This window comes from Schistosoma haematobium, chromosome 3, assembly GCF_000699445.3.
Source record: "Schistosoma haematobium chromosome 3, whole genome shotgun sequence".
Taxonomy (NCBI): Eukaryota; Metazoa; Platyhelminthes; class Trematoda; order Strigeidida; family Schistosomatidae; genus Schistosoma; species Schistosoma haematobium.
The window spans coordinates 45,100,448-45,122,337 of record NC_067198.1 but is presented as its reverse complement, the minus strand read 5'-3'; the positions used below and the strand labels follow the sequence as shown (position 1 = coordinate 45,122,337).

The 21,890-nt window shown below is 39.1% G+C and overlaps 2 protein-coding genes across 3 annotated transcripts in view; both read left to right on the top strand.

Annotated features, from left to right (window-relative positions):
* SORT1_1 (Sortilin) overlaps positions 1 to 8,273 on the top strand; it is a 97,568-nt gene extending 89,295 nt beyond the window's left edge. Inside the window, exons 17-18 of one of the 2 annotated variants that reach the window (XM_051213959.1) lie at positions 819 to 4,318; positions 7,860 to 8,273. In XM_051213959.1, coding sequence (XP_051069981.1) covers positions 819 to 997 — 179 coding nt within the window. In that variant the 3' untranslated portion in view covers positions 998 to 4,318; positions 7,860 to 8,273. Of the gene's footprint in view, positions 1 to 818; positions 4,319 to 7,859 lie in introns of those variants that run through there. The other variant, XM_051213960.1, reaches the window with a different exon arrangement.
* A 2,721-nt stretch (positions 8,274 to 10,994) lies between these two features.
* On the top strand, positions 10,995 to 21,612 carry MS3_00005875 (uncharacterized protein). The gene is made up of 5 exons (XM_051213958.1): positions 10,995 to 11,516; positions 11,551 to 11,671; positions 11,707 to 11,778; positions 19,472 to 19,812; positions 21,303 to 21,612. Exons 1-5 carry the CDS (start codon positions 11,444 to 11,446, stop codon positions 21,461 to 21,463), a joined length of 768 nt encoding a protein of 255 aa, XP_051069980.1. The 5' UTR covers positions 10,995 to 11,443; the 3' UTR covers positions 21,464 to 21,612.
* Positions 21,613 to 21,890: the final 278 nt, after the last annotated feature.

Sequence of the window (21,890 nt, the reverse complement as noted above, 5' to 3'; positions counted from 1 at the left end):
TCCGTTGCTCGCCTAGCCCGTCCAGTTGAGTCCAGAGTGCTAATAACAGACTCCGCTATGAGAATAATTTATTTCAGACATACTGGGTTTATATATCAACCAAACAGACCGCATCATACCATAAAGTAAGAAATAACGTTTATACAAGATCAAGTCAGAAAGTGGCTGTGAACGTCGGAGGCAGTAGTCAATAAACTGAACATAACTCAAGAACGGTGAATCGTATCATGATAGTCTATAGGTCAAAATGAAGCTTATAACAAGAGGAATATAAATATACACAATCTAATTATTGAATAGTTATACCATAAGAATATATAGATAATATGTGTCCATCAATTGGTCTCAGAAGTTACTCGTAATCTAATCTTCCCTAGGATATAACAAAAATGACTTCAAAAATCTAATAAAAACTAATCTCACAGATAGAAATCATGAGTCAGTTGAAGCTAGACCACCATGGAAAACCTGAAAGCACTGGATGACCGTTTCGTCCTAGTATGGGACTCCTCAGCAGTGCGTATCCACGTCCCCGCACCTCGCGGTATTCGAACCCAGGACCTACTGGCTTCAGCTGACTCATGATTTCTATCTGTGAAATTTCTAAAATCTCCACAAACCCCTTCTGATAAAAACTCATCTATTAGACAGATCAACACTTGTTTACTCTCTATAAAGTAAACAATCTTCATAAAGAGCTCAAGTTAGCGGTTGAACTGTCGTGTTCTATTAATCAACAGTTTCATAGAACCATATATCTCACTACAATTTATTTTCGTTTTCCATTTTATGATACATTATTTCCTTTTCTTATGTAGAATTATCCAATGGATCGACAAGGGTATACAACAAGAATAATGAATGTAATACTTCGTCGGTTACTAATGCTACTACTACTAATAGTAATAATAATAATCATTCTGGTGAATTACATCAGACTATGCTACAACAAAGTACACCATTCACTAATCATCATAAAGACATCTTTGATCAATAAATGAAGAACTAATCCTTTACTTCACTTTAAACTCTTCCATTACACATAGTTTCCAGTATAAAGTAAAGGAAAGAGAAGATAATGAAAGCAAACAATACTGACGACAACAATAACAGTATTATCAATAATCAGAAGACGAAATATGAATATACAAAAAAAGGAGAAAATTGAGTCTTCTCTCTTTTTCTAACACTTTATGTTATTGTTATTGTTGTTGTTGTTGTTTGCTCTTTCCTTTTTTGTTTTCTATTCAATGTTCATTTGTTTTTTTGGTTTTCATTTGTTTTATTTTCTCTATTTCGATGTTATTACTAATAATGATGATTAATCTCATATTGAATAATTTTCTTACTAAATGTACTCAAACACATATATACATAGGTGATTTTTTCATCTCATTCGAAATGATGGCACTATTACGAAAACTGGTGTAACCTAGAAAAGTGGATTTAATAACCTTACTCTGGTCAATAATTCAACGGTACATAAGATGAAAAGTTTATTCTTCACTAGAAAACTTTTTTGTCTTGAAAAGTAGCAATTATACTAATTGAAATTACTCACTTCCACATATACTTCGGATAATACGTTAATACGATAATATGACTAGTCACATTATATCAAACCTGGGATTCATAACTCAGAATAGAGAACCATAGTATATACTAGATAATATTTTATTCAACACAATTACAAGCAATCACTCTCACTGAGTTCGAAGTCAAAATCAATGAAGGAGAATGGAATCACATATTTAGTAGTCCGTGTCTCATATCAATAAGTCGTGTTAGCATCAATCTGAAAAAGTGACATCAGACACATAGAACTTATGAGATGTTGCTAGAACTGTGGTCCAGGAAATGCCTTTCGTCTCATTTAAGAATCGTCAGATGAAATTACCTGCATCCTAAAGTTTTAATCCAGTGCCTTTCGTTCCGAAAGCCTTGCGCATTATCTGCATAGCCAACTAAAACTGGTCAAATTCAGTCAATTATAATTAAAAGGATGATTCAAAATGTTGAAGATTAAGTTGAGATTCATACAAGGCCAATAACTCTTCATTTGTTTCTGGGCTAAGAGCTTCATTTGAAGAATCTTTTGTTTCATTGTCCTTCGGTACTGCCACAATCTCATGTACATTTAACAAACCATCATCTTGCTATGAGCTGGACATTTTGTTTCGTACATAACTGGGTTTGAACCCACAACAGTGCATGTTTTTGAAATGACCATTACTGAACCACTCTCGGCATAAAAAATTAATTATTTTCTGGAATATCTGGAAAGTTCACCCAAGACTGCTCCAAGCAATTGCTGTTGAAAAGCTGATATTTGCCGCTGTAATAGTAATTGCGACTGTTCACAAGAGAGTTCCGATTTTTTTTCTTTTCACTGTCATCAACTCTAAAAACTTCGGGCAATTATTATGAATTATTTCTCGAAATCCACGTCGCCAATTATTATGACATGTCCTGTTAATCATCACGTGATAAGATCGTCAATCAGAATACGACTTACATAACCTTGACCAATGACGCGTTAAACTAGTATGGGAAGCTTAGAGTGGGTGTAGTAATCAACACAATAACGATTTTTACAAGTCTTGACCCACCTGAAAGCCTGTCGGGGCAACATGAGGAAAATGTTCCCAGCACATAATGTCATTGAGAACGTAAAATAAGTTCGGTGATCATTTCCAGTATATCTTAAATGACTAGTTAGGAAATAAAGTCACTCACGTGTGTGATATCAGACGTCACTTTGTTTCAATAAATGTACCTAACCCACCAAGGCTCAAGAATATTATAAATCAAATAGATGACTTGAAAAAGACAGCATTCATGACTCAAACTTGAAACTGTCATGCAGTGTCAGTGAACCACTTGTTCCATGAGATGTGAATTTAAGTGGTAAAAGACCGCTTTTGTTTATGTAGATGTATGCTTCGTATTACATTCCTTCTGGAAGTTGAGGAGTGAGAACGATTTAGACGACAGTTGAAGTTATCAGTGAGTAGCACCTGAGAATCCCCTTCAGTACCTATAGAAATATAGTGATTGTCGGCCCTTCCTTCAACAGCCCTCATCAGAGAGGGCTGTTGTAGAATAATTGGTTATTAACCACATGACTTGTTACGATTTATGGCTGCTGACCAATATCACACGACAAAGACACCAATTGAAATCTGTTCATATCTAATAACCTTGAGCCAACATCTGTGCTCTTACTAGTTCACGATTTTCTAACTCCTGGCTGTTCTGCTTGTGGATATAAAAATCAGTAATCAGCCTTCAGCATATAAATATCATGTCTCAGGCATACGTAACTTATATACAAACATACCGGACCATGTTACAACGTACAATCAGAAGAATTATACATGAATAAGCCAAAAATGGTTGTGAGTAGGAGAGACTATGAATAATAAACTAGCAAGAGGCTAAGAATAGTTAATAATATAACAGTAGTTGTAAGATCCATTTTGAATGCTTTGTGTGTTTGTGAAAATCCCTCCATGTATATACTTGAACTTTGTTCCTATTGATCCTCTTAGTTGTACATTGTTAACTATTTGGATACATTTGAATTGTTAATATTTGTATTTTATTATAGTTTTCGTTTTTACTACACCTTCACTAATTCCCCATGTTTCTTCCCGAACTGCACTTATGTTGTTTTACTTTATACTAAGTCTGGGCGGCAGCCATTTTGGTTTATCCTTGCTTTTGATTGCTTGACCTGTATTGACTGGAATTGTGCATTTTGGTTGTGAATTGAAGCACTCTTCCAGAATTGAAAACACTCTGTGTTATAGAGCGACCAATTATTACCTTTTGAACGAATCTGTACGTGATCTATCCAGACAGGATAGAATAACATTTATTTGTGGTGATTGGTAATTTTCTTGCATCCTTTATCAACTTTCTTATTTATTGTAGTTTAGATTTGATCAATTGAACAATTATTGGTTGGATAGCTGAGTGGTTATATTTGTTTAGGTAATAATGTACACTTAAATTTATGATAAATTATAGAACCGTCATCTTACCCAATTACTTTGTTTTGGTTTCAATCGGGAGAGGGCGCGTATCTAACTCATCCAGACAGCTGTCCTTCACTCCAAACCGTAGTTTGGATCTTATAGTTCTAAACAAATAATTTGATCGAATTCGTTTGGTTTTCGTTTCGCTGATTTCAATCATTGTCTCTGGGAATATTTGGTCGTTCGCTTGCGATGCCAAACAATCGTCAAAAGAAATTAAGTCCAAGGCTCGTGGAAGCTAAAAGAGATGAACAAAAGGATGGATCCCCTCAATCAAGGCAAGTACCTTATGATGCTTCTATGTGTCATGGTTCATATTCTAATAGGGACGATTGTAATTATAGTGAATCTAGTTGTGATATAATGGCAGATGGCATAGAAAACCTTAGTTTAGACGTAAAGCAAGCGAAAAGCGCGATGCCTACGGCGCCTTTCGTAGGTCTAGAGTTACCAAAGGTTGAGTTAAGTTATTTCGACGGTCAACCTAGAGGTTATTGGAGGTTTTTAAGGGAGTTTGAGACCTATGTGGAATCAAGGGACAAGGATGATAGTCAACGCTTGCTTTATTTGATACATTATTGTAAGGGTAAAGCGAAAACAGCCATTGAGGGTTGTATTATGTTGGAAGCCTCTTCTGGTTACAAGAAGGCCAAAGAAATCCCAAAACGGTTGTTCGGACAGGCGCATGTAATCGCTAGAGAGACACTAGAAGACTTATTCAATGCCGTGAATTTTGATTATACTGACGGAGAGCAACTAACAAACTTGGCTATTAAAATGGAAAACTGTGCTATGATCTTGAAACAGATGAATTATGTCTCTGATCTAAATTCCTTAGTTACCTTGGAAAGAATAGTGAGACTCTCGCCTCAGCCTATGCAAACCCAGTGGACGGACTGGGTGGATGAATTGACTGAAGATAACAGGGAACCGACCTTTGGCGAGCTCACTCAGTTTATCGCATCGCGTGCGAGAGTGGCTTGTAGTAGATTTGGACGGTTAGCAAATCGTTCAAGAAAAGGACATAATGTAAAGACGAACTGTCACGTGCAATCGGAGCAAGGGAATAGTTGGACAACGAAAACTAAGTGCAGTATGTGTTCCTACGACCATGCTATTGATACTTGTCCACAGTTCTTAGCGCTTACAGTTCAAGACCGATGGTCTCACGCTAAAAGCAAGGGTATCTGTTTTGTTTGTCTTAGACAAGGACATAAGGTTAATGAATGTAAGGTGACAAGGCTCTGTAACGTTGATGGTTGTGAAAAGAAACACCATTCTTTGTTGCACAGCGAAAGTGATAAACCTGGTATCTCGAATCGTTGCGGATACACTAAATCACTAATCAGTCAAGTGTGTTTAGGCGCGATTCCCGTACGGTTGAAGTCGCGAAAAGCCGAGATTGTGGGTTATGCTCTGTTGGACAACGGTTCTGATGTGACACTGATAGAATCAAACTGTTTGAGGTCTCTCGGGCTGAACGAAGACCAGGCATCAGTGGTAGTTGAGACTGTAGGCGGTAATAGAACGATGAAGGTCACGAGTGCGCCTTTTGAGGTATATTCTTTAGATCAATCTGAACATGTTACTATTGAAGGAGCTCTGATTGTAGCAAGTATACCAGGTCATAAGCCAACAAAATCAGCAATGAACAACCTAGTTAAGTGGCCGCATTTAAGTGATGTGCCAATAGATAGCCTAGACTCTGAAGAAGTTTTACTGTTGATTGGTTGCGACGTACCAGAAGCACATTGGGTGTTAGACCAACGGTTGGGTGGAAGGAAGAACCTGTACGCTGTGAAAACGTTGCTGGGGTGGACGGTTTTCGGACCTGCGTCATATTCGGAATATAGGAAAAGAGTTGTTAATCATACCAGTAAATTACAGACTTTGGAGAACGAAATACGTGAGCTTTATGATGTAGAGCTTTCAGATGCTTATTCAAGTGATAAATCATTATCAGTAGACGACAAGGCGGCTATAAAGATTGTGGAAGGTGGCACGCGCTTCGACAACGGTCATTTTGTAGTTTCTATACCGTGGGAAAAGAATCCAGATATGAGAGTGGATAATTATGAAGTAGCAAACCGTAGATTACAGAGTTTGAAGGGTATGCTGTCCAAGGATGTCAGTCTGCACATCAGGTATATCAAAAGTATTGAAAGTGATTTTACTAAGACTTATGCGGAGAGGGTCTTTGAAATATATCTGCAGTTTTATTATCGCCCTCGATGGTATTTACCTCATCATGCAGTATTAAACATGAAAAAACCAGAAGAACTTAGAGTGGTCCTTGATTGTGCCGCTCAGTTTGCAGGGGGTTCCCCAAATGATATGATTTATCAAGAACCCGATACCACTGCTGAGTTAATGTGCATATTATTAAGTTTTCGCAAGGAGACAGTTGAAATCCCTGCAGATGTTGAAGAAATATTCATGGAAGTGAAGTTCCCTGAGTCTGGTCGAGGAGCTTCAAGATTTCTGTGGTGGCAGGAGGGGGACATGTCGAGGGAACCATCTGAGTTTCAAATGACAACTCATGCATTTGATACCACATCATCGCCGTTTCGTGCGAACTTTGCCTTCAATAAGACCGCACAAATATTCGCTGACGATAGTGAGTTTAGAAAAACTGCTGTGGTCAACTTGAGTAGTATAAAGTACAACATGTCACCTATTCTCTCTTATTACTCCGAGTGGTTGAAATTAGTCAGGGCCGTAGCCTGGCTTAGAAGGTTCATAGAATTCCTGATGGTACTTCGTTCACCGAGTCATGAAGGATCCGTTCATCTAGGATGTTTAAAGGTCAAAGAGATTGACATCGCCAAGCGTAAGATTTTATTGATGGTTCAGAAAGAAGTGTATGGAGAAATACTTAGTGGATTTAAAAACAATGGTAAAGTAGTTAGTCACAATGATCTGAAGGGCTTATCACCGATAATGCTTGATGGGTTACTCTACGTTGGAGGTCGACTAAGATACTCAGATTTCCCAAATGCTTTTAAACATCCAGTAATTTTACCCAGTCGACACTTAGTGACGGAAATGATAATTAGACATTGTCCTAAAGAACAAGGACACATAGGAAGATCATTAGAAAAAGGGTATGGATATGTGTTTACTTGTTTGCAAACATGGGCAGTACATATTGAAATGATGTGTAGTTTGATTACTGATTCATTTATAATGGCCTTATTGCGTTGTATTGGAAGAAGAAGGAAACCTCCGGAGATTTACAGTGACAGTGCGTCAAGCATTGTGGTGACAGTTTCTGAGTTAAGGAAGTTTGTGCAACAGTCGGATCAGCAGAAGATAAATAGTGAATTGTCAGCGAGGCCCTCATCCAACGGCATGGGTGGAGTTTGGGGAAGAGTGACTAGGTCTATACCACGAGTGTTATTGTTGAACACCAGAGAACAAGTGAAACAGGTCTCCTTGAAGCTTCGGATTAGTCTTTGTTGTTATTAATGTAGGTAGGTCGAGTAGGCGTACTGTCGTAAGTCCTACTCGTTCCTATAGTGTCATATGCTACATAATGAACCATGACCATAGGCATCAAGGTAGCTTGTGTGATATGGAGGGATTTTGGGGGCCGGTGTAAGATCCATTTTGAATGCTTTGTGTGTTTGTGAAAATCCCTCCATGTATATACTTGAACTTTGTTCCTATTGATCCTCTTAGTTGTACATTGTTAACTATTTGGATACATTTGAATTGTTAATATTTGTATTTTATTATAGTTTTCGTTTTTACTACACCTTCACTAATTCCCCATGTTTCTTCCCGAACTGCACTTATGTTGTTTTACTTTATACTAAGTCTGGGCGGCAGCCATTTTGGTTTATCCTTGCTTTTGATTGCTTGACCTGTATTGACTGGAATTGTGCATTTTGGTTGTGAATTGAAGCACTCTTCCAGAATTGAAAACACTCTGTGTTATAGAGCGACCAATTATTACCTTTTGAACGAATCTGTACGTGATCTATCCAGACAGGATAGAATAACATTTATTTGTGGTGATTGGTAATTTTCTTGCATCCTTTATCAACTTTCTTATTTATTGTAGTTTAGATTTGATCAATTGAACAATTATTGGTTGGATAGCTGAGTGGTTATATTTGTTTAGGTAATAATGTACACTTAAATTTATGATAAATTATAGAACCGTCATCTTACCCAATTACTTTGTTTTGGTTTCAATCGGGAGAGGGCGCGTATCTAACTCATCCAGACAGCTGTCCTTCACTCCAAACCGTAGTTTGGATCTTATAGTAGTTAATGAATTAATTGAAATCTAATGGTAAAAGGGATATACATATGAAATACGTAGTAATAATATATATATACATATATATATATATAATATTATGTAGGATATTGAATAACATTACGAGCACATTAATAATATACTTCTGATATGGCAGGCACATGCCAGTTTTGCTGGCATGAACAATAATTTACATGGGATTAGATATAAGATGTTAGGCAAGAGGAATTCTTCAGTAGATAAAATCAGTGAAAATATATGACAGAATGTTCATTTAGATACATCAACAAGTTAATAAATAACTTTGCGCGTTTACGGTTGCTATATCTCTTCTCTAGTTACTGCCGGTCTTAAGCTCGAGTAAAGAAGTAGAGTTGAGCATAAGGTCGGCAACCCCATACCGTAGAAAAAATCATGCTAAAAAGCGCCAACTACGTTAAACAAATTAAACCATTTAAACTCTGCCCTGGGAGTTGAAGGAAGAACTATGACGCCTCAGGATGACAGCCGAGATTCTTCGGAAGTCACGAGGCCGATGCCATTTCCAACAAACAATGCAGCAATTCTTATAGGTACATAGAACATCCGAACAATGAGAGAAACGGGAAAGACCAGTCAGATAGCAGAGGATCTGAGGAAATACAGTTTGGCAGTACTCAAAATCAGAGAAACCCGTTGGACCCGACCTGGACAACAAAGGTTAGAAACGGGAGAGATTCTGCTATACTGCTGTCCCGAAGCAGAAAATGCTCCATACACTCGGGGAGTTTCTTTGATGCTGTCTAAAGAAGCACGAAATGCACTTATATGATGGGAATCTTACGGATCCAGAATCATCAAAGTATCATTTAAAACAAAGAAGAAGGGAATCACAATGAATATTATCCAATGTTATGCACCCACCAATGATAGCAACGACGACATTAAAGATCAATTCTACGAGCGACTGCAATCAATCATAGAGAAGTGCTCAAGAAAGGACATCACTATTCTGATGGGAGATCTAAATGCCAAAGTTGGAATAGACAACATCGGGCATGAAGATATCACGGGACGACATGGATTGACTGGAAGACAGCAACGAAAGTGGGTAGAGGTTTGCAAATCGAGGTACATTCAACAAAATGTTTATACGCGGCACAATAACCCCACGAAAACGCGTATACAAAGCTATATGGATCTCCACGGACCACACTACAGAGAACCAGATAGATCACATTTGCATCAATAAAAAATTCCGAAGGACAGTGGAAGATGTGAGAACCGGAAGAGGAGCTGACAGAGCTTCACATCATCACCTGGTTGTGGCCAAGATGAAAGTGAAGCTAAAGAAACATTGAACAACTGGGGGGCAGCATTATAAAGGTTCAATACAACCTTCCTTTGACATATTGACGATCTCAACGAATTCAAGGTAGTTCCAAGCCTTACAGGGTCTACTGAAAGAAGAATCTACCATGGACGATAAATAGAAAGGGATCAAAGAAGCATTAAATTCAACGTGTCAGGATGTTCTGGGCCATCATCATAAAGAATGGTGCTCTGTATCGACCCTAGACAAGATTCAAGAAAGGAAGAACAAGAAGATAGCAATTAACAACAGCCGACTAAGAACAGAGAAAGTTAACGCAAAGTCCGAATACACAGGAGCAAACAAGCAAGTGATGAAGAGCATTAAAGCAGACAGGGAGAAATACGATGGAGAACCAGCAACGACGGCGGAAAAAGCTGCAAGAGAAGGAAATATGAAATAACGATATGATGTAACGAAGAAACTAGCCGGTAGATATAATAGATAAGAGAGACCAGACAAGGACAAAGAAGGAAAGACAGCCATTGAGATTCAAGAACAGAGGAACAGATGGGTAAAATACTTCGAGGAACTCAAGAATAGACCAGCTCTATTGAATACGCCACACATCAAAGCAGCACGGAGAAACCTTCCCATAGATGTCGCTCGAACAGTGATCGAAGAAATCAAGATGACCATCAGACAAATCAACAGTGGGAAAGGAGTAGGATCTGACAATATACCAGCTGAATCATTGAAGCCAAATATACTACTATTCAGGAAGAAATAGGAGGAAGAACAAGCGCCGACGGGCTGGAAACAAAGACGCCCCATCAAGGTACCAAAGAAAGGAGACTTGAGCCAATGTGAGCACTACAGGCGCATCACACTACTCTCGGTACAAGGAAACGTTTTCAACAGAGTGTTGCTGAATTGGATGAAGGACCAGTAGACGTCTAGCTTCTAGATCAGCAGACTAGATTCCATAAGGATCAGTCTTGCACAGACCAAATTGCGACACTATGGATCATTGTCGAACAGACAATTGAATGAAACTGATCACTATACGTCAATTTCGTTCATTATGAGAAGGCGTTTGACAGTGTGTATATGAGAACATTATGAAAACTTTTTCGACACTGTGGAGTTCCTGATAAGATTGTCAACACGATCCGGAATTCATACCACGGAGTGCACTGCGAAGTCGCGCACGGACGACAGTTGACAAATGAATTCCAAGTAAGGACTTGGGTCAGAAAAAAATGACGTCATATACCATGATAGGACCGATCCTATTTGTCCTGTCATTAAACTCAAATGGTTTGGTATCAAGTCACCATTAACCGGTCGGCCCACTCCGTATAGAAAAAACGATTTTCTAAGATCGGGGTGAGCTTCATTTTTTCTCGGGCTACGGAATGTACTAGTGGAGTCCCTCACAGTTCAGCACTAGGACTTCCTCATTTCTTAATTTGTATAAATGACCTTCAGCAAGTATAGCCCGATTTTTTACTTTTCGCTGAGGATGTGAAACTTTTGAGAGATATTTTCTACTGAGATGATAAGTCGGCACTTCAGGATGACCCGACTCGACTTCAAGGTTGAGAGGACAACAATGGACTCCCCTTTGACAGTTCAAAGTGTATTTATAGTGAAAATTCAGATTGTTGTAATTACCATACTTGTAGCTACATTACTTTTAGCGAAACACGTTTTGGAAAGTAACAAAATTTCAAGAGCGCCTATTATTTTGCTCAGAACGATCACATAACTCTTGGTGTTTAAGTCTATAGTTTTAGTCAAGGTTTTAAAACTGTAGGTCGAGTGGTGCTCGTTGGGGCCAGGATGGAGAATATCAGCGATGATGAACTGCGATCAGCTTTGTCTAGATATTTAGATGTTGTTCCACCAGTGACAGGTAAGCCTTTGGCTTACATTAGTGTGAAAATTAGAATCAACTCGAGCAACTTTGATCGCTAAGCTGAAAAAGTGCATATCAAATGGTTCTGAGAGTTTATTAAAGGATACTCCACAAAACGTCGTAGATAATCTTATCAACGTAACAGAAGATAGGTAACTGAGTGCGAAAGCTTACTTTTCTTCTGTAGACCAATACAGACTTTAATTTCCGACAATAATCATGAATCACCGAAATATGAGACGACTGAGGTACTACAGAGGTAAGTGGTTTTCATTAATTTACGGAGTAAATATTCATATTTTTAAAATATCTGGTCACAGTCAAAAAATGTCTGTCTAATCTAGTGGTCAGACTGTTTCTTTAGGAGAATGGTAGTGTCCAAAATTCGATGAATTCCAGATCTTTATCTATGCCAAGGTGACTTCCCTTGGTTTCACTACTTAACTGTCGACTGATATCCAAGTAAATCACCTCCAAGTGTCAATGGATCACTATGTAGGCCCTCTCAGTTATTGTTTGAAGTTGGCTAAATACTTGAGAAGGTTAAGACAGAAGGGTTTGTTCGGGATGCCTGTAGTGTTAGCTCGTCAACGTCATGCATCAATGAAAAGACCAATAAAGCTCACTTTAAGTATAATCAAGTCTGATTGTTGGGACGGGACTTAGTCGCCTGCATTTTAACTAGCCGAACCTATTATAAATCGAGACCACTGCCTTTTTGTCCACTCACTGTTGTCTGATAAAATGACTTCCCTTGTGTCGCACCTAACTTGGTAAAGCATCGGAAAATGCCCCTATACGGAAGGTTTTATAGCGTCATGTTGAGTGTAAGGTCACCAATATGTCTCAATACTAGTCAGTCGGTAAGTAAATCCGTGTTCCTACCCGTTAACCATAGTTGTATTAAAACTAATGATCCCCGAACTTCTTGTATCATCAAATATTTCATAACATGTCAGTTATGAGCCACTTGAGTACCGTTATTCCTCATAATCAGTGTGGCTTAACACATGGTTTATCACTTAACGTACCCTGCTTCACTAGGTAATAAATTCAAAGCCTGGCTTATCTGCTTCAAGTTTGGCGAGCGTGTCAGTCAGTCAGCTACAATGTAGGACCAGACACATATGTACATCGGTCCAGGTTGCCATGCCGCATTAGCACAATAAGGTGAACACCGGATTCATAGGAGTGGTTAGGTCAAACGTGGTAATATATAGGAGAAAGATTGCATATAAGGATACAGTATAGGAAGAAAGAATTAGTTCGTAGAAAGAAAGATATGAAGTGATTTTAATCTCTTAGTTTAAGGGAAGACAGGGAGTGTATACACCGACGCCATTGTGATCGATTCTGAGCCATGCCACCCAGAGTCTTCAACTATTGGTTACGATAGTCACGCGGACCCCAACCAAGTAGTCTGCATCTACCAGCATGGCTCAGACTAGAAGTTAGTGACTTCGGTGACTGATGCCACGTTTTGGTTTGGCCGCCCCTAACCTTCTTCCAACCATCTCCAATACCGGATAGCATTGCACGTCGTGGTAATCGGTATTCAGGCATACGTAACACGTGGCCCAACCATCTCAGTCGATGAAGGTTCATAACCTCATCAACTGATTTATCATCATTTCCTAATACCCTGCGTCTAACCTCACTATTACTTACCCGGTGATCCCAGCAGACGCCAGCAATATTTCTAAGGCATCTGTGGTCAAATACTAGTAGCTTGCGAGTGTCTTCTACTCTTAAAGGCCATGTTTCGCTGCCGTAAATTAAAACAGAACGGACTGCCGCGCAGTATACTCGCGAGCGTGTGATATTACAAGACTTCACACAAATGGTTTGGCTCGAATCCGAGTAGATAAAACTTCCGATAAATAAGTTTAATTCAGTGTATGCTTCAGTATATAATTACCGGACGTTAAGTTTAAATACATTTCCTCCTGATTGCTGAAATTGCGTGATATGTCACTGAATTTTATCAACCAGTAATATTCATTTCTTTGATAGTTTAGCAATGTCTTTCAAACTTAAAGAAATGTAGTGTATTATTTTAAAATGATGCAAATAAAAATGACTTGGTGGATAAGATTTCTACTGTAATGCTGCTTGCCAACACCCCACTAGTATTGACCCAGCCTTTATCGCTCCCTGCTTAAAAAGCAAATACTTTCTTCAGTCTTCAGTAATAAGGATAGGAGGTCTATCGACCTATATTAATCCTTGCAGTTTGTAATACTGTGGAGGTCCAACCTCGTTTTGAATATATTAACAGACGGTGCTGATATAACGTGTTCCGGTAGAAAATTCACTACTCGGTGCGAGAAACGGAACTCTAGACGTAAACGGTTTGATCTCGGTTTTTGAACTTTCTTCGAATGTCCTCTCAAATGATCGGTTCTAGACGGAAGCAAAAGATAAGACATGTTAATACCAAGGTCATCGTTCAGTATACGATAGGCCAATATTAGACCACCCCGTATTCTACGGTAAGATAACGGAAATAAGTTAAGGTGTCTCAGTCTGTCTTCATAAGATAGGCCAGATAGACCTTGTACCATCTTAGTAGCTCGTCGTTGGACTCTTTCTAGCATATCTGCTTCATACTTGAAACAAGGACACGCTGCTTGAATCCCGTATTCTAAATGTGGTCGCACATAAATCGGGTATAGTAATCTAAACATTTCATCATCTAAATACTGGAAAGACCTACGAATGACCATAATACCCTATAGCCTTTTGCAGCAGCAGCCTTACAGTGACTATTCGTTTTGAGATCATTGCTTAATATGACTACTAAATCTTTATAGTTTCTTGCTTTGGGTAGCACAAATCCACGTAGTGTATAGTCATACGATTCATCAGAGTTATTTAACTGCATCACTACACTCTTATTAGGATTTACTTCTAGTGACCACCTGTCTAACCATGCCACCAATGAGCTAAGATTGTCCTGTAATACTATTCTATCCGACATACTATGTATGGGTCTCCAAATCTTTATGTCATCAGTGAAGAGTAGAACGGATGATTTTGCTACAGTTGGCAATTCATTTACATAAAGTAAAAAGAGAAGAGGACCTAGGACTGTACCTTGGGGAACCCCACTTTTTACAGGTACCCACGAGGAGAGAGCCCCATTAACCCTTACCCTTTGTCTCCTATCATGGAGAAAGTTACTTATCCAATCGACGACTGTATAATGGATTCCAAAACGTTCCAGTTTGAATTTAAGACCAGAGTGGGAAACCTTATCAAAGGCTTTACTTAGATCTATGAAAATCGCATCCACAGGGGGCATTCCGATCCTTTGCAGCAGCCCAATCTTCTCGTGCAATGACAAGATTTGTCAAGCAAGATAGGCCTTTCCGAAAACCATGTTGTGCCCTGGAGAAAAGATTTTGCCCTTCAACATAGTTTATAACAGCTATCTGAATGATGCTGAAGTAGCCTTAAAACAGTATCTTTCTCAATGACTACAGGATCCATCAGCGAGCCGTCACAGTGGCGATGAATCGTTGGTCGTTCCTCATTACCGATAGAAAACACTTTACTAAAATATTCCGATATACGTGTCCCTTAATTGATAGATGAATATCCCGCCTTCGCCATAGGTGACGTAAGTTGGCAAAAGCCAACCGAGCTTTTCGAATTTGTGCTGAGATTTCGTCAGACACCAACCCATCAGAGCTGATCAGACTTCCAAGATAAGTGAAGATGTCAACATGTTCGACTACTTCACTCCCTATCCTTAGTTCAGGTGTTAACGCAGACCAGTCCTGAAGCAACAACTTGCATTTAGAGGGAGAGAAGCGCATTCCAAACATCCTGGCATTGTTGCTCAGTGCTACCAAAAGACTGCATTTTATCAGCATCCTCACCAATCAGGACTATATTATCTGCGTATTCTAAGTCGATAAGTAGACCTCCTGGAAGGTTGTGGTGGTCGGTATTCCATATAATTCTTAAACTTCGTATACAGTACGTCTTGATAACCGTCACTAGATAACACCACAACGGTATATTAATCAGAAGGCGAATACGAAGTGTTGATTATGTTTATTATGGGAACACACACACAGATATCCAAAATTACAGGTGCGTTAAATAAGCATGAAAGAGTTGTGCCGAAAGGCAAGCGAGTGAGTCAGCGAATATGAGTACGAGTAAGTGAATACACTTAAGCAAGAGAGAGCAATGAACATGAATAACATGGACATATATATACATAGTGAAATGAATGAATCAATTAAGTGGTTAGTAGTAAGGCTAGCAGCAAGCATACATGTTCATATATTCGCAAAAATAATAAAGATACAATGATATAGATAAGTTGTTGTTGTACGGATGACTCAGTCCGTTAATAAGTTAACAAAATGAATTAACCGAATTAAATGTGAATCAACTAAATTACACGTAAGTTGCTACAAGGTGATCAGTGCTCGAAAATTCAGTCGACGAGAACGTTATTTCCAGCGGTAGGTATCTGATGAAATTGAACACAAATGGAAATATTGGACAGCCTTGACGGACACCGCCTGAGGTCACAAAATCACAAGACAGTTCGTCATGAGCTTTCACTCTATTAGTACTGTTTGAGTAAACAGCCTTTACAAAGTTATGTACTTCTGCATTGCCACAGAACCTCTTGGTCAATAGAGTCAAGTGTTGCTTTTAAGTCGAAAAAGACCAACATTATCGGACACCGATAAGCATGTCTGTGCTCTAGAGCCTGACGAATGGTGAATATGTGGTCGATGCAGCCGCGACCAGTTCCGAAGACAGCCTAATTTTCTCGTGTTTGCAGTTCACGAGTCTTAGTTAGGCGTATGATAATTATTCAGGCCAGTATTTTAGATGTTATGTCAGTCAAACTAATCCCTCTATGGTTATCATAGGATGATTTTGTCCCCTTATATATTGGGACGATCAGTGAATGTAACCAGTCAGATGGGATTACGTTCAACTCCCAGATTGTAGCCAAAATATTAGTCAAACTAATCGCTAAAACTGAACCACCATCCTCAAAGACCTCTGGAGCCAATCCATATGGACCAGCTGCTCTTCCCCGTTTCAGATTGGCTATAGCCTTTTGAACTTCAGCTAGAGTAGGGGAACCTACTTCAATATTCCATTCAGGCTGTCTGGGAATGGTGGGTAGATGAAGGCCAGCTGAAATCCTCCTTAAAGTGTTCCACTCATCGTTCTAAACGTCTGGGCTGAGAGCGGATAAGTGTCGTCTTTTTCCGAGATAGTTTCACTTACACTCGACTTCTTGATTCCAGTTTCTCTCATTAGGCTGGAAAGCTGTCTGGTTTACCTACAGCCGTTGCCTCTTCGATCTCTTTTATTTTCGTTTCTCACCACTACTCACGCTTGTCCCTTAGACTTTTGGTTAACCTAGGTCTGATTTGCTTTCGCTCGTCATCGTTTTCGGAACGTGATGGGATGAGTTTACGAGAACCCGTCAGTGCAGTAGACTTGGAAGAAATCTATTGATTTTTTGTAACTCTGTGGTTTAAATCATTAATAGATGTCACTGCTGTTTCCACAACTGTTGTATATTTATCCAAGCAATGTCCTGGTCAGCCTCGTTTTCAGAACTACCTGAGTGTGACCTCAGTTGTTCCTGGAACCTACTTTTGGTTTTCTCGTTACTCAATTCAGTTATAATGGGTCTTTTTAATGTGGCTTTTTTGCGTCCAGCGAGTGCCCGTATTAGAGCATGATCGGAGTCCATGCAGGTATTCAAGAACGACGAGTCTTCTATCGGGCCTCTCCAACGATGACAGATGGCAATATGGCCTATTTGAGTTCATCGTTGGTTTGGTGTAGGGGGTCGCCATGTTAGACGATGTCTCTCATTATGCTTAAAATTTCTGTTTGCTAAAAATAAACGATTGTCTGAGCACAGTTGCAGCAGACGGTCACCATTATCTGTTCACTGTGCCGGAATGCTAAAATATCCACCTAAATGCCTTTCTGTTTGGTTTAAACTACCTATCTGAGCATTAAAGTCACCCCCTACGAGTACTATGTCTGAGCGTTTAGCTTTCTGAAGAAGTTCGGACAGCTTTCTGTAAAATTCATCTTTCACATCATCTGAGCTGCAGTCAGTGGGAGCGTAAGCAGAAACGACGAAAAGGCAACGACGTGTATCCCTGTCCTTCCGAGTTCTTACGGAGCCGTTTAGCCGAACAGCACATAGACGACTATTGACGGGGATCCACTCTAGCAGTGCTTGTTCCGCCCTCATGCTTAGTGCTATGCCTACACCTGCCAGTCCACGAGAACTGGCCATCGGGTCACCAGATACACGGAGGGTGTATCTCGTTGGCTCTCCGTTTTGCCGAGGTGAGGTCAAGTGAATGACCACACTGGAATCCTGTATGTGTGTTTCGGAGACACAACATACATCAATGGTACGAGATTCTAGGGTTTTAGCCAAGGAAGCCTGTTGACCGACTTGACATAGGGTGCGTACATTGAAGGCTCCAATGTGTAGTTTGGAGCGAGGTTTCAGTAGACCTGGGACAGGGTTTTGAGCACTAGAATCGTTGGCTATGGTGACACTTGAGGGGGAAGCCAAAATAAGAAGTTTAGAGTTTGAAGTCGATGTAGGAGGAATAATAGGAATTGAAGAGGGAGATTGATTATGAATACAGTGGTCTTGAGTGCTGTTAGAGGTATGAGAGTGGTTATCACTTCCCGGTTGCCCACACCGTGGAAGGGTTCTTCTGGAGATACCTGAGAAAGAAATTGGGTTAGAGGTGGTCTTAGTGACCTGAGAGCGTGACCGCAGTGCCCAAGGGACAACTGCTTTGAAGTCGGTCACACACGACCTTTTGATGGGTAATTTTTGTGTTAGCTCCGTACTTGTTGAGACGTTAACGCCGGAGACAGAAGTCGGTGGGATAAGGCGAGGTGTGCATTTTTAGGGTCGACCTTTTCTAACCCCACCTCTCCTTGTGGGAAGGCAGCATCGCTGTCATGCTGGTTGTTTAAAGGAAACACCTTACTGCCGTCACACCTGCACAGTCAGCAGTACGACTTCGCCTCCAGACCTTGGGTTTGCTGCTTTTAGTCTTATCGCTCTCCAACCAACCTATCTGGTATGGTAGAACCTTGAGAAACGATTGTTCCAGCTAGTATAACTCGATTGGTTCATTACGACAGACAAAGCCGACCACCACGTCAAGGTAGCGACAGCCAAGTAAGACTAATATTAGTCTAGCTTTGAGAATAAATGAGACTCATCACCCAAAAATTCCCATACTGACATACATTTGGTAACTCTAGAACCGAATGGGGAAGCAGTCGCGTTCATCTTTCGACGCACCATCGTGAAATAGAGAATAGTTGTACCAAGTTATTGTCAGACGGTATATCATGACTACCAGTAGCTTGAAAATTACCAGAAATTATTCACATTAAAAGCTGGCGATGCTCCTGTGCTATTTTTTCTACTATTGTGTTCTTAAGCATTTAGATATACCAATAATATGTAGTAAATCTATCCTGGTTGTATTCTTGTTTAAACTATGTCGGTTGCTATTTTGTCCTTAAGGCTATTACAACTTCCTCTTTTCCGTTTATTTTTCTATTGCACGTACTTTAGCACTTTGTTTCAAGCCTTTTCTATTAAAATGATTAAAATATAGAGATTGCTTTTGGGAGTGTACGTTAGAGGTAAATGTAACTTATCAAGTACTGCTTCTGTGTACTCAGCTTCGAGGGGTAGTGATACTACCTGGCTGCCCAAATCGAATTTCGTACCTGTTAATGGTCCAAGTATCAATCTGCTGTTCTGAATGGTCAGTGACAAAGACTATAGGTACTTGATAATTATTAGCAAGAAGTCCTCATTTTCTGTACGTGCATTTTTCTCATGAAGTCTTAGTGTCTATATCATCCATATTGTTTTTATCTCTATCAAATGTCTACTTTAGACCCTTGTCTACTAAAGAACTATCTGCAAGTTTTATGAATGGGTTACCAGTACAAAACCACTCATCTCCCATACTAGAATGTGTTTCTCGACTTCCAAGTTATCGTCGTCGATCTATACATCCAGACCGACCAGGAATAGAGGACCCCTACGCTGATGATTTGGCTTGGTTTCCATCGTTATCATCAACAAAATGTCGTGAACCGCCCAACAAACAAAAAGTGTTTCACAACACGAAAGGAATCATCAGGGAAAATCTGATAAAATCTTTTTTGTATGTCATCATTGGTTTGATGTCTGTCATTCTCGATTGTTGCTTTTCCTCCCTCTCTAAATTAACGAGTAAGTCGGTTGTCTTTTGTGTTTAGTTTCTGCACGTATCTGTGGTCAACTAAGATTAAACAGAATCAACCTTACCTCCAGGTTTATGTTCCGTTATGGTAAAAAAATTGTTTTTCTAACTTAACCGGGAAAATTTGGGCACTAGTGTGATAGTGTCTCAATTTGGGTGGAAAAACTTTGAAACGTCAGTCAGGCAAGACTTACAAGATAAGTAAAAGTCAGAGTTAGGTTTCGACCACAAATAGATGTGTAACAAAAATTGTGAAGGTTCAGAAATATTAGCGACTAAATCTTTGTCATTTTCATTCTTTAATGACTTTTATTAGTTTTCATATAAAAATGCTCTGACAAGTATATGTGTGACCAGATTATTCGAAATGCATAGCGCAAATACATCACATTTTTCAGATCAACTCCGTATCTCATTGTTCTATCGAAATTCTTTAATGAGTTTTAACTACGAAATCTACATTCATTATTGTACTTCAAAAAAATAGTAGGCGATATTATGGAATAATCCAATTTCGCGGTGTGCTTGATTCAAATATGTTCCATATCTTAATTATTTCTCAACGTTCGACGTCACAGGTGTATGATCATATTAAACATCAATCACCTGGGTTAGTTCCCAATCTCATCGACTTAATTTAGCAGTTTGTCTCACTTATTCAAACAACACTTCACCATAGGCAAGTGCGCTCGGCACGTCCATGTGACAGCTACGGTCAGGTTTTATTTTGTTAATTACTACGACTGAGATTTTTTCGTTTTAAATTCTGCATCTTAACTATTTACCAACATAGAATAATACTGAATTTTAGTGTTGATTCGGTTGACATGATACTTCAACGATTTTTACCAAATGACAGTCGTACTCTGTTTGAAAATAAGCAGCGTAGAATCAGTAGTTTACGCAGGGTCATTACCTAATGAGGTGCTCTATCGGTTTTGGAGGTTAAATATGAATCTTGTACGGTGATAATTCAAAAATAGTACAATTGAGGCAAACCAACTTCTTCAAATTATTAAAATAATCTGCACGATCTGGGTTTCCAAGTTGTCGCGTCAAACTAGCTGTCTACGAATCCATGCATCGGCAGTATGACTTGGTTTATATAGTTAATTGAGCTCCCAAGCAAAGTAAGCCGTAGGTCTTCCTGCTCTGTGGTTTTTGAATAAACACAAGGAACGCTGTTTTTCTTGAATATCCTTATAACAAGTATGAATTCCCACGATAAGTTGTACGCTAAAACTGGGTTTATTTGTTTGACTGAGTGTACACCATGTATCTCACTCCAAGACATTTAAACGTCAAGGAATCGGTAACTACTTGTAGTATGTGCCCACGAATAATGTTTACCATATAATGACTTGTAGACGTTTACTTTATAGGTAAATTATCAATTTGCAAATAAGATCTATAATTTATTTGGGATTATTCAGTTGGATTGATGTATTACAAACTAACCACTTTTTAAATTTTTTTCCAGATGCCGTATCCACTTGTATACCATCTTTACGGATCTGTCTTTGTGTCATTTTATTTGGACTGCTTTTATGTGGACTGTATAAGCTTCTACTCGGGGATCCATTTTATCATAATCCCGTGGAAGATCTATATAACATCATACAGTTTCCTTTTGTTAAGTAGGCATTGTTTATTTTATACTGGGATGACTTTGTAGTCCCGGTTCAACATATTTTAGTGTATTTTTTAAAATAGTTCTTTTCTAACCGTTTTGTACCATACTGTTTACTTTTGTATATGTACTCAGTGTAATAAAATATGAATGTTCTGGTGTATATATTTCGTTCTTTATGAAGTCCAATCTTTTAGATCAGTGAATACTGTCTTGCTATTGCCACTACTCTCCCCTGACAGTAACCAAAATACATATCTCACTTGTCCTAAAGGTAGCATGAACCAAGAAAGAAATTGTTTGTATCCGTACTGAAATAGCGTCAACTGTAAACTCATCAGACGTGGCATGACATCCAAGTTGAATATAGTGATCAGTAACTTTACATCTTATTGTTATAGTGGATATCGCCATAAACGTGACCACCAAACGATTCTT